General features: G+C 38.4%; 1 protein-coding gene across 1 annotated transcript; it reads right to left on the bottom strand.

The window, feature by feature from the left end:
• Positions 1-667: 667 nt before the first annotated feature.
• On the bottom strand, positions 668-11,912 carry LOC118826251 (cellular tumor antigen p53-like). The gene is made up of 11 exons (XM_036597165.1): positions 11,745-11,912; positions 8,487-8,591; positions 7,721-7,781; positions 6,411-6,623; positions 5,267-5,453; positions 4,698-4,810; positions 4,206-4,315; positions 3,440-3,564; positions 2,124-2,230; positions 1,858-1,961; positions 668-1,482 (listed from the first exon to the last, which is right to left on the bottom strand). Exons 2-11 carry the CDS (start codon positions 8,564-8,566, stop codon positions 1,386-1,388), a joined length of 1,197 nt encoding a protein of 398 aa, XP_036453058.1. The 5' UTR covers positions 8,567-8,591; positions 11,745-11,912; the 3' UTR covers positions 668-1,385.
• Positions 11,913-16,576: the final 4,664 nt, after the last annotated feature.

Genomic DNA, 16,576 nt, shown 5'->3' with positions numbered 1-16,576 from the left:
TCCCTGTGCTTTTGAGACAGTTGGATGGCGTCGTAATTACTCTCGGTGAAAAGCGTTACACGCAAGTTTAGCCCATCCTAGAGGAACTGGTGTGACGTCATGGCAACTGCCGTTGAGCATAGAAGAAAACCATGGACAGCCGTTCGACACGGATGATTTTTGTAAACACATTTTAGGCCACAACTTCTCTCAAAACAATCATAAAGTTCAAATACATCAGACAACATATATTTAACACTGTGATGTAACTTTGAGAAGTGTTAAGCTCTTCAGACGCCTGGTTCCCATCACCACCACTGTGAACAGCTGACTCACTAAGTTTCTCTAGAACAATGTATTTTCCCTCAAAACCACTCTGAATGAATTCTGTCAACATTATTGATTGCATTACACTACGATGTGAAAAAACTGCTGGAATTCCAGTTTAAGTCAGTTCTCAGTTTTGGTCCTGAGAAACCCCGTCCTGCACACTTTCATCTTTTACTGCTCCCAAAAAACGTTTACTCAGCTAATCAGCTATAATTAACAAGTGCTCCTCGAGTTGAAGTGGATGAGTTACAGCAGGAAAATACTAGTGTGCTTAACAGTGCTACACCAGGACCAGGATGGAGAACCACTGTTTAAAAGGTAACTTACAGCAACTTAGAAAAGTAAGCTGAGACACCAGTAAGAGTTAAAAGTAGGTTTTATCAAAAGACTGTTGTTTGAGCTTCTTATAGATAATACAGCATGTCTTAACTGCATTCGTCTTCATGCTACTTCCCAAGTGAACCTGGCATGAAGTCCAAACTTAAATGAAACTGTGTGGCAAATGCATACAAGAGAGTCTAAAAGAGTACAAAAGTATAAGTGCAAAAAATGTTTTTATGTCATCTCCTTAATAGGAGTTAAAATGTTAATCCCCTTAATCTACACATCACACAAGTCAGAGCAAGCAACAAGAGTTCCATGAGATGCTCAACGTCTAAAAGAAACAAACATCATTAGGATTACAAAAATACTTTCCATATAAAAAGTGATCTGGAATGACAAAAGTAGAAAAAAGACATGGAGAAATACTAACATCAAAATGATCATAAACTGACCTGAGAATGAATTTACAACAGTTAACACATGATCATCAATGCCACATTACCTGCAATTCCATTTCAATGAAATTTTATGGGCCATTATCAAATCACAAAGAAAATTCACAGGGTTTGTATAAGAATGATGCGCAAAGCCGTGGCACTTCCAAATGGAAAACTGGATATACTAAGCTCCAAGCATATGTATCAAAAGGGCAGTGAGCTAGCTGAACAGCAAACAATAAAATTGGTCAATACAAAACAAACTTTAGCCTACAGTGAGCCAAAATGCTGACCAACAGGAAAGCAAGCTTGTTTTCAGTCAGTGTCTGTCTTATCGTCCCTCAGAAGAAGCCTCTTCCCAGGGTTTGGCTGTATGAGGTCCTGCTCATGTTTGGTCAAGCCTTTAGATGCACTAGAGGGGGACAAACACAGGAACTCTAATTTGCTTTAACAAAAGAATATACACATAGGAGACAAATGACTTGAGGAATTCAGATATGAAACATGTAAAGAATCACATATGTGGTTCCTTTATTAAAAGATCGACATTATTATTATTATTATTTATTATGATTTATTATTTTTATTATTATTATTAATATTATGCTTCTGCTTTTACCAAAATAAAATATTCAAACATGTAAGTGTATAAATATCAGAATTCAAAAGCCAGTCATGTTAGTGTTAGTATTCACTATCGGCAGATGCTTAAGGATCAGATATCAGTAGAGAAAAAGTGCTAATCATAACTGGAAAGCACAAAAATTCACCAAGAGAAGCTTTTTACCGTTTCTGTTTGTACTTGTCCTTTTCTGCAGCTGTCATTGCATCCATCAACTCCAAACTGTCATTTATCTTCTTCAGCATATTATACCTGTCTTTACCTCGGACCTAGCAAACGTAGATGAACAAACAAGAAGTTTTAATGTGTTTATGTATAAATTGTTTAAAAATTTTAACTTTTACACTAACACCAGGTCCACAACTGTAAACTGGGGGAAGGGGGGGGTGATTTCACAGTCTAGGAAAAGCTGTTAAGGATGCTCCACTCACATGCAAAACAAAGATCTCCTCCTCTCCACTGGAATCCATCTTTATCTTTTTACTGCTGGACGATTCTGCATTCAGGGTGGTGGATATCAAGTCCAGAACCGAAGATTCTGAAGTGAGAAAGGGTGGAAATTAAATAAATAAAATTTAACGTTGTTTAGATGAAGACTACAGTTTCTGGCCTAGTTAGTAGAAATTGCATTTCTGCCATCTTGATGGGCTGACTAATCAACTGTTTTAATACACTAATTCTTTAACAAATAACTCTACAGAAGTGCTAAACTTTGAGTGCTTCAAAAGGAAGGGAATCTACTTATAGTAAGCCAAGGAAATAGAATGTGTGTATTATTGAAGAGGTTTGGCCATTCACGATTAAATGTGTGTGCAATTTATATCGTTTGGGGGGCTGGAGCACACAATTGCCTCAAAATGTGTTAAGCTGTTAAGTAATCTCAAATAGACTGCTTATGTTTTTTCTGACAGTGTATGACTGTCATCTATAAAAACGGGCTAAAGAAACAAAAACAGGCTTCTGGAAGGCTCCCAACATTCACCAATATCTTCCAAAGTTCTTTCTTAAATTTGTAGATCCTAGTTAAAAGTCTACGTCAGATTCATGACGGGTTGTTCACTGTGAAATTTTTCACACCTTTGTGCTCGAGTGTGTGTAGATTCTGTTCTTACCTAAAAACAAACCCCAAATAAGAAAACATTGGGAAATCTCAGAATCTTCGCAAAAACTGCGCAAGTGGGTTTTATAAAGAAATTTCAGAAAGAGCAGTTGGTGAATGAGGCCCATTGTTTATAACTACATAATGTACTTTTGTCCAATTTTAAGGACAAAACTTTAGACACCAAACATGTTTAGGCTTCTCGACTTTATTTCGGGGTAAAGAAAAACTTTTCATCTACTTCTTTGTCACTTATAGTCAATGGCTCCTGGTGTCAAGTAAAAATGGTACAACGGCACTGTAATTAACTGAGGCAAGTAGTCTCCACTCATCTCTCTTAAGGGATGACTGCTCCAGCTTTGCAGAGACTGCTTCTTTTTTGCCTCATTAGAGCCAACTGTGTTCTCTACATGAAATGTAAACATTGTTGTCCTTGAAGGAGTTTCCTCTTGTACTTTAGGTGTAGGTACATTGCAGAGTCTTTATCTTAATAGTTAGTACATATATTATAAATTCCAGTGAAAGTAACCATATGATACACGAAAAAGACAAAAATTAAATATCCTGGGAGTATCATCAGCTTAACTATATCCATTCTTGGTCATGTTCAGTTACGTAGTTGACTTCTTGCCCCTTATTGTCTCTTACTTCTTTTAGCTCCTGTGGCAGTCTTCACAGTATTTTTACCAAGATTTTCTTCTTCCGTTTTACGGTCTCGCCCAGGGCAGGCACAAACACGGACTTCAAAACAGCAGCGACCTAAAACCTGCCCACTGACAAAAATGAACACACATTCAAGACTTTTGGTGAAAAGGTGCAATCTGAGAGATACAGAAAGAGAAGGTCAAAGTGATGTAAACTAGGTTATGCCATTTGCACACTACATGATTTCAGTTTCGATTTTCTTGTGTAAGGCAATGTTTTTGGACTTCCCCTTGCTCAGTGACAAATCGCTCGCCATGCGCCCATCGTGAGCACTTGTGTAATGTGGGCAGTTCAGAAGCACGATTTTCCTCAGTCTGTGAGCTGCCGCGGACCCTCCATGATATTTTAAAACGTGTCAAACTCAGTGAGAACAAGTAATAAGAACAGCAAGTTTGGATATATTTTGCTTTTTATTTAAACCATGGCGGTTTTAGATTCTAACATACCAGTTTAGCCTCTACTGCTGTAATATAGTTAAACAGAAGATGACTTATGGGTTTCGTAAGTGAAACAGCCATCTATGGTTCTGCCCTCTCATTGGGATCCACAAAACAGCAGGTCGCAAGCACTGTATGGTCGAACAGCGCAGCAATTCTAGGACACTGGAACTCATTTAGTGTCTACTAGGCATCACAAACAGAAGGAAAGAGGAGAAATAAGGAAGGGGAGAGAAGGGGATCAGTGAAGCATAGGAAGAAATGACACTCACTCGTGTGTCTCCAAAGTCATGATGGTAAGAATGGGTCTGCGGTTCATTCCCCCCATACAGCTGCTGTTGCACATATAGTTCAGCAGTACAGTGGTGCCCTCTGATCCCAGCTGCAGGTAGAGGGAGAGCAGGAGAAAGAATGGATAAAAATAACATAACATCCGTAGAAACAACATATCAAAGTTGGAAAAACCCACAACTGTAACTATTCTTTGTGTTTGGAATATACAGCAACCCCAAAAAATATCTGGACACTTTAACTTTGATGAACTACATCGTTTACTATGTAAAAATGTTTAACAAAATTTAAAAAAAAAATGTGTAGAAAACGATTTTTTAAAAGCACAATGTTAAACTGACGGTAAGTTTTTGTATGAAGAAGAATTTCAGCCAGACTGTGTAATGTGCAGCACAGAGATGAAAAAGTCTGGGGTTGTTTATTTTACAGTGGTGACCTAGCTTGACACTAGAGATGCTGGAATAATGAACTACCTGAGGGGACTCATAAGGCACTGCAACACTCTGCCTCTTGGTACTAGGGTCCTCTAAATACTGAGCCCTCTGGCTGCCTTCCACACGGATTAGATGACTGCGATGAGCAACACCTGTGAAAGTAAGAGAAATTTACTTCAGAGAATTGTATCATAAAACCATTTTAAAATTCTTGATTTTGATATTTCAAATTGAGTCAGAGCTGCAAAACTTTACTCGGCATTCAGCGGTGTAAAGTAAGTACAATTTATTTGTCGTACATCCAGTCTACAATGAATATATATAACCTAGTTATAAGCAAGTTGAGAGAAAAAAAACGAAAATCCTCAAAAGCAAATATCTAATATCTGGTACTTGTTATTCAAGATGAGAATCAAAATAATTAATATGGTTCTAAAAAGTGTTCCATGGATAAAAACTACCTTCTAGTTGTCTAGGTCATGACCCACACAAAAATAAATGCACCTAGATGTCTAGTTCTGAACAAAAACCATGACTAAAAGATTGAAGAGTGTATCGGCGACAGTGTTTTAACAACACTGAATTGAAATTCTTTACACTCCTACTACCTTCGTTATTTTCTGCAATGTTCTGGTGATGAGGGCAGCGCAGCACAACCTCAGAGACATGTTCAGGTTTCTTGTAGATAGCCGTGGCCCTCAGGACAGCTCCCTGAGGAGGTTCTTTCTCCACCAATACCTCAACTGGACAAGTCTTAGCCAGCTGGCAGTACAGTTTGTTCAGCTGAGTAGAATACTGTAGGGTGGGACAAGTGAAAGAGGAAGTTGATTAGTGAGTAGCTGTGGTGAAAACTACATTGTGATACAACTTATCTCTCATTAAAGGGGACTAAACAGGACTTTTGTTGAAGGTTTCAAATGAATCAAGTTTACTTAATGAAGTTAATCGTAAATTCCAATTTCCTTCCCAGATTTCTCACTTTGAAGTTTTATATGTCTGATGATACAACCCACTATGAACAGGAGACCTGTGGACTTTTTGTCACTGATAACTGTTTGGTAGACCAGTCTTTAGTTTTTCAAGCTGGTCCAAACTGTTAATTTTGATAAGCCCAGTTTCAGTGCTGTAGTTTTGATCTGAACTCTTTTCATTCAGCAGCCAAAGTTCTACCACACAAAACAGCAACAGTTTAAATTCTTTAAGTGCTTTTTTTAAATGAAAGAGTTTAAAATGAAAGATGTACCATGTAAACATTGCTACAGTTTCAATACATGCAGTTCACTCCCCAGTCCATATTCAGAAACTACACTGTAAAAACAGCCTGTTTTGAATTTACTGTTTGTGACGTCACAAGAACCAACTCATTTACATGCATATGCCTCCAGCAGACTATCAGCAGTTTATAAGGAGTGTTTCAGTCTTGACTGCTTTTTGAACGATGCACAATACAGTACAGCTAATCAGATCATATACATATATGTCTTAAAGGCACTGTGACAGACAATCTGAGTCATAATTCAAGGTAGGCTGGAAAATGGTAATGAAATTAATAATGACTGTTTCTGGTACACAAGGCCAACGAAATGTTATAAAAGGATGAAAATATTAAAGGGGAAAATATTAAAATATACGTAAAATGTAAGATATGGGCCCTTTAATTTATGTGCTTTTTAATGCTTCAAGTCTTTTCACCTTTAATACAGACTTTAGCACTGAAGTTGGCATAATCTTATTTATTTTTTCCTAACTTACTGTAGAAATAGCAGATTTGGCTGTGCTGGACTGGTTGAAGCGGAGCTGGAAGCCATACTCTCCAGGATAGTCGTTGGTGGATGGCACCACCGCCGCTGTAGGGGGCATACTGTCCGGAGATGGCAAAATCTCAGCAGATAAAGCAGCACTCTCAGTGACTTCTGCAAGCTCCAGCTCATCAAAGTTCTCAGTGAAGGTGCCATTGGGCAAAGCCTAATAAGATGGGTGGACAGTTAGTATCCAACATAGAAATTTAGAGACAGAAAGGAATACTTTGCCGATACAGACACAGATTTCGATTTTCTTTTTCTTCAATATTAACATTATTATTGTTATTGTTTTTCAGGTATGTATTTAATGTATTTTCTGGACGGCAGATTATACCTCGGCTCCAACAGGCCACAAAATCTGTGACTGGTCACAAGTATAATGAAGTTGAGCAACTTCTCTGTAATTCCTTTATCCTTCGGGTTCTCAGCTGGAAGTTTCTCACGTTTCTAGAATGCATCAGTGAGAGTTGCCGCCTGGTGGTGTCTTCCTGTCCGTTAGCTAGCATGAACTCCTGGTACACTTTCAAGTAAAACCTCTGCAGGTGCTTGATTAAACTAGCTGGAATGTATGACGCAATCATACTTCATCATACTCGGCACTCGGCACACTGGCTTTACATACTTTACAAGTAGCTGGCTTGCTTTTCGGCTTTTCCAGTCCAAAATATCTCCAAACAAACGACATTTTAGTCAAACCAACAGCTAATGTTATTTGCTCAGTCAGTTACAGACTGACGTTGCTGCGGTTCATGGTAAGATGTGGAATGGAATATGGATTGGTGACGTGTCTAATGTTATATTACGAGGGTTTATGGTCCAGTGAAAGCGGCGGACTGGAATCTGGAACAGTAAGTGGATCAGCCCTGTCTGTCCGATATCTGATGAGTGAATAACGTCAATAGGGGATACCGTTAAAGGATCGGACCCATCTCTAATCTTAAAAACAATCCGTGTAACATGGAAGGATAGTGGCAGAAGCTCACATTTAAACAACTATTTTGACACCAAAATCAAAAAATCAATGAGGAAGAAATTGGGTGAATGTTAATATACTAGTATGTATGAAATATACTCAAATGTGCTTCCATTACCAAACTGGACCAATGTAGTGCAACATACTGACATTTGGTATTTAGGGACAATTTTTTCATTAATTGGTAGTACTGAAGTAATTTGGTCAGTACCATAAAAGCATTAAATTTTGATAGCCAGACCTACATACAATACAGCATTATTATAAATAGGTTGAAGACAACTCACAGCAGTGAGCCAGGCATCACTGTCAGCTCTCGGCAGTTCTGCGATTAGGTGATTGAATCCCCTGAATGGAAACACAGATAAACATTTATACACTACTGTGCTTGGACATTTCAGTCAGATTATAATGTTAAGTTACAAGAGTACGTGTAAGAGACTTTTGGCGCACAAGTTCCCAAACATTTCCACCCACACTAATACCCAGAAAATCAATCACTGGCAAACACACCCATCCATGAGCAATTACATATTATTCTAGAAAAAGCAGAATCCGTGAAGCTATCAGGCTCAACAAAGTCTAAGTTCAAGAAGAGATGAGCTCAGCTCTGTTGATGCACATCCAGGTTTTAATGTTTGCACGGCATGAGTTAATCACGATATATATGTTGCTGCTGACATAAACATGCAAAATCTCACCCTATTTATAGTAAGAAAGATAACGATTTGTCTTGATCCTGTATCATCGACTTCGTCAAAACAACCTACTTGCCATTTTCGCTGCACTTTACTTAATCTTGAAATAAATAAACCTTGTTTTGTTGGAAACATTCAAGATAATTTAGCAACGATTAGCAACCCATTCTGCCATATATGTAAGAGAAAAATTACAAAGTTTGGCACTAATTTAATCTGCATGTACTGTTTCAGTGCTATGGTTCTAACTTGAAAATGATAAGGCATAGAAAAACCTTGAGCTGAAGTGCTGTACTGTTCTTTCAGTCTTTCCACCATTTTTAACATTACATTACATCTCGGCATTTTAACTCACATGTCTGAGCCTATGTCACACCACAGCTGCTCAAAGGTGCCCTGGCTCATGGGCAGCCCCGAACTCCCCAGGTCACTCATGGCTGCCAGCCAGCGGGTTCAGCACCTGCACAGTGAAAACAGGCAGGCGATGGGGACGGGGGAGGGGAGGCATTGCAGATCATTAGAAAAGCATGTAAGGAACAAATATAGTGAATAAAGTACAAATTGACTGCCTACAAGTGTAAAGAAAAGGTATTTGGTTTGCTAGGAGGCACACTTTACCAGTTAGACCTCTATGAAGACAACCAGGAAAAATACTAGACTGGAAAATAGACTGGAATTATTTCACTCTCGCCTGTGAATAAGATCTAATGTTAGTTGCAAAAATGAGAGCTTCACCTTTGCTTTATTATTTTCCAGTCAAAACAGTCAGTACATACAAGCTATTCATTTTTCAGCATTAAGAAAAAAGTGCCCAGTGTCTACCCTTTGCCTTTATTACAGCTTCTATTTTTTTAGGAAATCTGCAGGGATATTTTTCTACACCTCCAAAGTTCAGTCTTAGAAGTTTGTTGCACTTTCAGCTTCTCATGATCCAAGTAATCCCAAACATATTCAGTGATGCTGAGGTCTGGGGTGGTAAAATGAGAGTTTAGGCAGTCTAACAGGTCTTTTGTTAAGTTCCATTTTCTCTTTATATTTTACTAGGTTTTTGAACTCCAGTTTCCATTTGCAAGTGGGTAATCGGATATTTAAGCTCCTCAGAAATATCACCTTAAAAAAAATAACTTGTATTTCTTGGCTGTGAAGTTACAGGGTGGTCGCTGTCTTTTGCACAGTACTGTACAAGCACCAATTCCTTAGTTTCAAACCCCAGTCCTCATATTATGCACATTTTTCTGCTGTGTGATGTGTTTATTGCATTTTTGAAAGAGACATTTAAACCTGACATTTCTGTGTGTTGGAATGCATCTCCAGTACAACACAGGCAGATAAGTGTGACTGCAAACAGAGTTGCCATATCCACAGCAGTAACAGATACAGTGGTTCTGTAAGGCACCTTGGAAGATATACCACCTATACCTGTATATTGCGATTCTGACAAACACTGATATTGATTTTCTGTGTTAAAGGTACTAATAGATAACGAGCATTACATCTATAAAAACACTGTCTTTAATAAAAGCTGTTACTGTTGCAAAGCGGTTTGTTTTTAGTGTTTTAAATGTATTTTGTGCATTCTACTCATGATATCCAGAACCATCCATCTGTTTCTTTGCCCAATCTGCCAGCCTTCCTTTACCTCAATCATCAACAGTCAGGACCACCAGAGAGCAGGTATTATTTGGGTGGTGGATAGTTCTCAGCACTGCAGGGACACTGACACGATAATGACGTGCTAGTGTGTGTGCTGCACAGAGTGGATCACACACAGCCGTGATAAAAAAAAATGGCAAAAAGCATGCAGGGAAACAGATTAACTACAATCTGTAACTGCAAAGCTGCTAAGTGCACCTATATAGTACGCGGACCTGATAAACTGAACAATGAGTAGATACAACACAGGTGTACCTCATAAAGTTAGCTCCATTAACTCCTCTCTCATTTTCCATGCATGGAGTTCTCAGTGCATTTGACTTGGTTATCAGTTCTGTCATCCTCTAGTCGTTCATCAGTAGTCAGTTTTTGAATACACGGTCGCTGTCGACTGGATACTGCTGTTTGATGGACCATTCTAAAAAAATAACTAATCCGAGATATACAGCATGTTTCTCTTTGACCCAGTCTTATTCCAGAGAATTTTCAAATGTCTGCATAATTCAGGCCTTAAGATGTAAATTCAGAGTAATTTGATGTTAAATCATGCATCACAAAGAAACTTGAAACCTTACAGATTTCCTTAACATAGAGGTGATAGGAACCAGGGGTCTTGTGAGTTTTAAGGATCCTATTATCTTTAGGGTCAATCTGACACCATTTAACATGTCTAAACAAATTATTGACCTCCATTTTTTGCTTCATATTTAATGTTTTTTTTTCTTCTAAATTAATGGGGACAACTGGGTAAACATAAAATTAACATATGTTGTCAAAGTCCTGTACACATTTTGTACACATCAATGTTCTCTGGGGTCAGTTTGACCTCAGGCTGTTTTAGCTGTATAAAACAGAGATTTAAACATTTTAAACACATTTGTTTTGGTTGCTTTGGATGACACTGAGGTCACTGTAACATGCAATTGTATAATCCATAAAAACACTTTGCTCTGCTTTAAGGCCCTAACTTAACTTACCATACCTGTAGTGGTGCTATAACCACTGATAGTTCACACAACATGGGGGAGAGGAAAACAATTTCCACCAGATCTCTGATATTTACTTGGTTTTAATTGCTGGGGTCAAACGGACCCCAAGGATAAAAGATGCTAGTAAATCTGAAGATTACAGGAGGGTTAAGTGTAATTTTGGTATTGGTAAAAAAACGAAAAAATAAGTTGTATTTGTGGACTATTCTGCCTGGTAATGCCTGCATGTATCTCTCCACCATGAATGTGTTTTTAAAAAATGCATTTCCGGTCAAAATCATCTTAAAACTATCAGAGAACAACGCCTCAGGCGTCAGGAAACATATCGGTAAGTTATTCATGTAATAGTTTTATACGATGGAGCTTTTAGAGCCATTAAACTCTCCAGACGTCTGGTTCCCATCACCACCACTTATGAACAACTCTGACTCGGCACGTTTCTCTTGAACTGAGCATTTCACTTCAAACCACTCTGAATAAGTTTGTTTGCATGTTAACTGTTGTAAATTGTGCAGTAATGTGGTGGAATTCCCCTTTAACTGGGACCGCATGAACCTAGCAGTATTACTCCGAAAACACAAGCTGATTAACGTTATCAGTGCAAAACTGAACATAATCTAAAACTGTGAAACCACGATATGTTCAGAAAACATCGTGATTTTTAATCAGTGCGGCGCAGCGCTGCAGCTCCATGTGTTTTCTCCTTTGTTTACGGTCACAGGCCCAGGCTGACTGTGTTGCAGGCCGCTCGGTAACAAAGCCGACTCAGTCACCTCAGCTGTCCGGTAGATTGACTGATAAACAGCTACATTTTGAACTCTGTCCACATGTAAAACAACAAAACGTTTGTTTGCTCATTTGCCTGTGATTTTCCAAACTGCACGCCAACTTTCCTTTCCTCTCCACTTCCTACTTAGCCGAGTGAACGTTAGCTGGTAGCGTTTTCAAATGAATGCAGACTGTTAAGTTACCTCGCCTCCCGCTGAGCTCTGTTCTCCAGCAGTCAAAACCTTCAGCTCAGCCTTCTGTGTTCAGCTAAAATAAACTCTGAGAAACTTTATTTTAGTGAGAATTTCAGAGGTGGATTAGCATTAAATCCTCCACCACGGCGTGCTGAGGTGATTCCCGCGGTGGGCGGAGCTTCATTAGGCGGGATTTAAGAGGACCAATCAGCGGCCTCGCTCCGACAACTGTGAGTTGTGAATGGACAAACTCAGGATTCTTCTGTTTCTCTCTGCTTGGTCTTCTCTTCTGTCTTAAGGCGTCACCAGTGATTTGGTGAGACGACGTTCAGTTTGGTTAACAAGTTTATGTCCAACAACTAAAGGTATTATTATTGGGTAAATCATGATCTGATTCATCAAAAGTGATTAATTGTGTGTATTTGTGTATATTAAATGAACATCTAACAGCACCCATTACATTTTTTACTGACATTTTTCAAATAATGTGTCGTTTTCATACTTTCTATTCACAAACAAATTTGGATTTCTTACAAAAAACTAGCAGTGCCATGTGACAAAAAGACCAGATTTAATATGATACATTTTATGTTAAATGATAAAAACGTCTCATCGCGGTTTGACAGGTCTGAAAATGTATTCAGATTTGTATTAAATTTGCAAGCTCAGTTTACTGAGTAATTGAATGTCAAGAATCAAAGAAATGATTTTGGAACAATGAGCAACTATTTTGTAATACTTAATCTGTATTTTCATCGGAATAATCGGTTATTTTAACAGAAGTTGTTTTGACACATTTGAGAGACAGCATATAACAAAATAAATAAATAAATAAATAAATAAATAAATAAGAATGAAACTCACTATTTTGAGATACTAAGTCAAATTTCAACATACTGCTGCCAGAAACAGAGGGTGAGAAAAATCTGTTGCTGAAAGTTTGGCCACCTCTGCTTAAATGACACATTCTGTTGATTTATTTTTTTCTGTTGAAGTGAAAAGAAGTTCTGCATGGACCAAACTTAAATATGACATATTTCAGGAAATTTGAATGTACAATTTTTATTTATTTGCTAAATTTAACATAATTAAAAAAAAAGCAAATGTGTGTAAGTTTGGGCACCCTTTCAGTCAGTGCTTAGTAAGACCACCTTTGGCTGAAATCACAGATTCTTGTAGCCAATGAACAGTCTTTCTGTTCTTGATTTAATATTCCAGTCTGGGGCGATGAAGACTGTTTCAAAACTTCAATCTCAGTCTTAACCTTAATTGTTTCTGAGGTAGTCCATTAGGGCCATAATATTGATTGGTCAAGTCAACTTCGTTTTCACCGGCACAGTGGCACTGGTCAATTCAGCTGTGCTCTCCTCCATACAACATGAGGTTAGGCACAGTGAGGGATGTTGCTATTTCTACTCACTAATGGATTCAGAATTAGAATTGCTTAAACGTAACAAGCAAAGACAGCTAGCCAGCTACAGAGAGACAGAATGTATAAGCACATCTAAATATTGTCCTTAATATGTTACAGTGAGATACTTTATGACTTTATGAGGTGAAACTGAACTACACGCAAATTTTATTACTATTATCCAGCCTATAAGACAGACAAACACTGCATTGGAGATGCTTTAAAGCAGTCTGAATCAGGTGGGCAAATGAATCAGATTAGTAGATGATTCTAATTCAAAAGAAGATCTAATTCAAAAGAACAATCCGTTCACGACTCAGACATGGTTAAATGGATTTTAATTGCAGAGGCACAGTTTGTTGAATACAGAGTGAATCTAATGAATACACAACTACCTTATACTGTAGGTCTACTCTATTAATGTATGATGAACTCATGGGCTGTAGGAAAATGTATATATAGGCCTTTATATTATAGCTCCTGTTGCAGGGATTTTTGAAGCAGCAGTGTAGCTCTGTGTAAATGTATACATACATTTTTGTGCATTCAGTGTTGTAGAGCATTGTTTGTAATGCCAGATTACATCGACTGAGAAAATGACTACAGCATTAAAATGTCAATAACTTTCGTGGTCAAAGAGAAAAATAACAGGAGCTGTTATCACTGAGCAATTACTATACCTTTCAATGTTGCTACAGTGTTTATTGAGTGAGTGTTTACAATTAGGCTACACAGGCCTCCTGGCTTACTTTTTCAGTCATCACAAAACCAAGCCGTAATACAGTATATACCACCAACAGGCTATAAACACTTATGTGGACATATAGTGAGAGTAAGCATTGACCTAGTGCAAGTATCAGAGCTTCTCTAGGCAACTTCGAATACAACTAAATAGTTTTCCAGGACTTAAAATTGAGAACTGAGCTCCGGTCCAAGCAGGCTGAGCCACGTCAACAACCACAAACCAGACATCATGACATGAATATCCCACATGGAAGCTCTTTAATGAACCCAGTATACTACAGCATAATGTGCGGGAAGGTCAGCTATGGAAGAGGATCAGAAATTTACATTTACTGCCACAGGAGGTCAGACTGTTTCCTCATGCAGAGAGCAGCTGTCGGGAACAGGGCTATTTCCTCTTGTACCAGAGTTCTCCAGTAAGTCACACAAAAAATGAACAGACTAACAGAATTCCCCTCAGAGATAAAGAAATCCACTGATGTATCAGTGATGAAGAGGCTAAAAATACAGATGTGATATTCAGCTTCCTTGCAGTTATATTAGCTATCTGGGTTTCATTCTGCATTAGCCTGCTAGAGGGGGGAAATGTATTTATCATGTATCTACCCCAAAGTGTAGCTTTGGGGTAGATACACGAGCTAGTAAGCTAGTAATTTTTCATGAGTTCCTCCCACATTCAAGATGCGTCATCAGAAGGGGGAGCTTCCTAGGCTTTAAACAGAAAAAACATTTTCAAAGCTATTGTGACGCCACCATAGGAGGTGAAAAGGCATGTTTACAACAGATATGATGATGGTTACATTTTTCATGTTGTCCAGAGTGCTCCTTTAATAGTGTATTTAGATCTAATGTCCACTATGTTGATGACTTGCTTAATCTTAGTGTTATAATTCTTTGCACTGTATTATGCAAAGTAATGTATAAGTACTCAGGTACCATAAATAAGTTTTAAACAGACTTTGTGTATAAAGTGACCATTGAATGTGATGTCCTCTCTGACTTAATATCTATGAAAGTATTTCCATCACCTGACCAAAGCTGTCAGCTGTTTGACCAGCAGTCACATGCCCTCCCTGATTGTGTGCGAGTGGGTGTGTGACTGAGAGTGTAAATGAATAAGGAGTGAGATTTTGTCTCCTCGACCTTTTGACCTTGTCTAACTTTCAGATTTGTACTACAGTGGCATAATGTGTTGGTGAAAGATTTGTGACTGCAGTGTTTGCTATGCTTTATTTATCTTCAGCATTTCTTAGATCATTTTTTGGCCAGAGTTCCCCATTACTAACGTGGCTAAGCAGCAGTAAGCCCATGGGCGGCATTGAGTTTCTCTGGGTTTAGTGCGTGAAGCACACATGACGCTGGCTGGGGCCTCACTTCAGCTGACTGGTGTCAGGTTCATCAGACACATCACAGGATCAGAGAGGGAGGGGGACAGGGACAAGGGACAGAGAAAAAGAAGACTGACAGAAAAAAAGAGTGGCATGAGAGGGGGGTGTGTGGTGGGTGGTAACGGGGGTGACATTGACAGGACTAGCCCAGACATTTTAACACTGTATTTCTGGTGAACCTCCAGCACCCACATTACTGATCTAATCTCCCTAGACCACCCCCATGTTCTCAGGCGCAGTGGTACGATCCACAATTGAGGAGCACCTGTTGTGTGGGAAGGATTAATTAATTCTTTTTATGTGGAAATGGGGTGAGTTGTAAGGGGGTTGGGGGCTGGCTCAGTGTATGACCCCTTTGGCATGTGTTCTAAAATAGTAAGGGATTTATGAGTGATGAAAAGATGGACAATAGCAAGCAGATCAGCACAGTCAAACCCCATTGGCTCCAAGTCCTAACTAAATGGGATGGTGGGGGGCAGTATTGGCACTCTTAACCTCTCATGCGGTTTGACCCTAACTTTTGAACCTAGCACACTTTTCTATTTTAGAACACATAGAACAACTGTACCGAACCAAGTGTTTCCTATGAAATCTTACAACAGCGCTTTATCTTCAGGCAATTTGAGCTGCCTACATTTTTCTTTAAAGATGTATTAATATATGCACTAAATATATAGAGATTTTTTTGTTGGTGTTTGTTGTTTTTATATAAATTGAAATATATATATATATATATATATATATATATATATATATATATATATATCACTGTTATCAGAAGAAAACCTTGTGTCTCCAAAATGGTAACTTTACAGGAGAAGGAAAAAACCTACTTTACTTTTAATGCTAGTCAATGGAACCAGACGTTTTTCTAAGCCATTTTGGGCTGATTCTTTTGGTCCATTCATCATGAAATTTACAAACAATGTAAAGGGTAACAAACATTTTCACATTATGTCAAAAACACAAAAACATGTGTGTGTGTGTATATATGCTTCCTGCCATCGGTATTGGATTATATATATATATATATATATATATATATATATATATATATATATATAGCTTGCCATATAAATAAGTTTGCCTTGGCTTAAAAGTATCCACAGACTTTAAGATCGAATTTCTACATCGTTCAGAGTGTTCAGCTCTTCTGCTCCGCTCAAATCCTCACTGTTGGAGCTCGAGCTCTTTCTGCATGTGCACTCAGTGCACCTTCACTCCCGCAGCCAATGACGCTTAAGGGTCAGCACAGATTCGTCAGAAACGAGCTCGAACAAGGTCTGGAGAGTGGTGCC

The sequence above is a fragment of the Colossoma macropomum genome, unplaced genomic scaffold (assembly GCF_904425465.1).
Source record: "Colossoma macropomum unplaced genomic scaffold, Colossoma_macropomum, whole genome shotgun sequence".
Taxonomy (NCBI): domain Eukaryota; kingdom Metazoa; phylum Chordata; class Actinopteri; order Characiformes; family Serrasalmidae; genus Colossoma; species Colossoma macropomum.
Note: the sequence above shows the minus strand (reverse complement) of the source record. Positions and strands in the feature narration are given on the sequence as shown.

Excerpts from the sequence above, each read along its gene's own strand:
- LOC118826251 (XM_036597165.1), bottom strand. The coding sequence starts at position 8,566 with ATGAGTGACCTGGGGAGTTCGGGGCTGCCCATGAGCCAGGGCACCTTT. Across the intron at positions 3,565-4,205 it reads ATGACTTTGGAGACACACGA|TGGGCAGGTTTTAGGTCGCT; the intron begins GTGAGTGTCATT and ends CATTTTTGTCAG. Across the intron at positions 1,962-2,123 it reads AGGAGATCTTTGTTTTGCAT|GTCCGAGGTAAAGACAGGTA; the intron begins GTGAGTGGAGCA and ends TACGTTTGCTAG.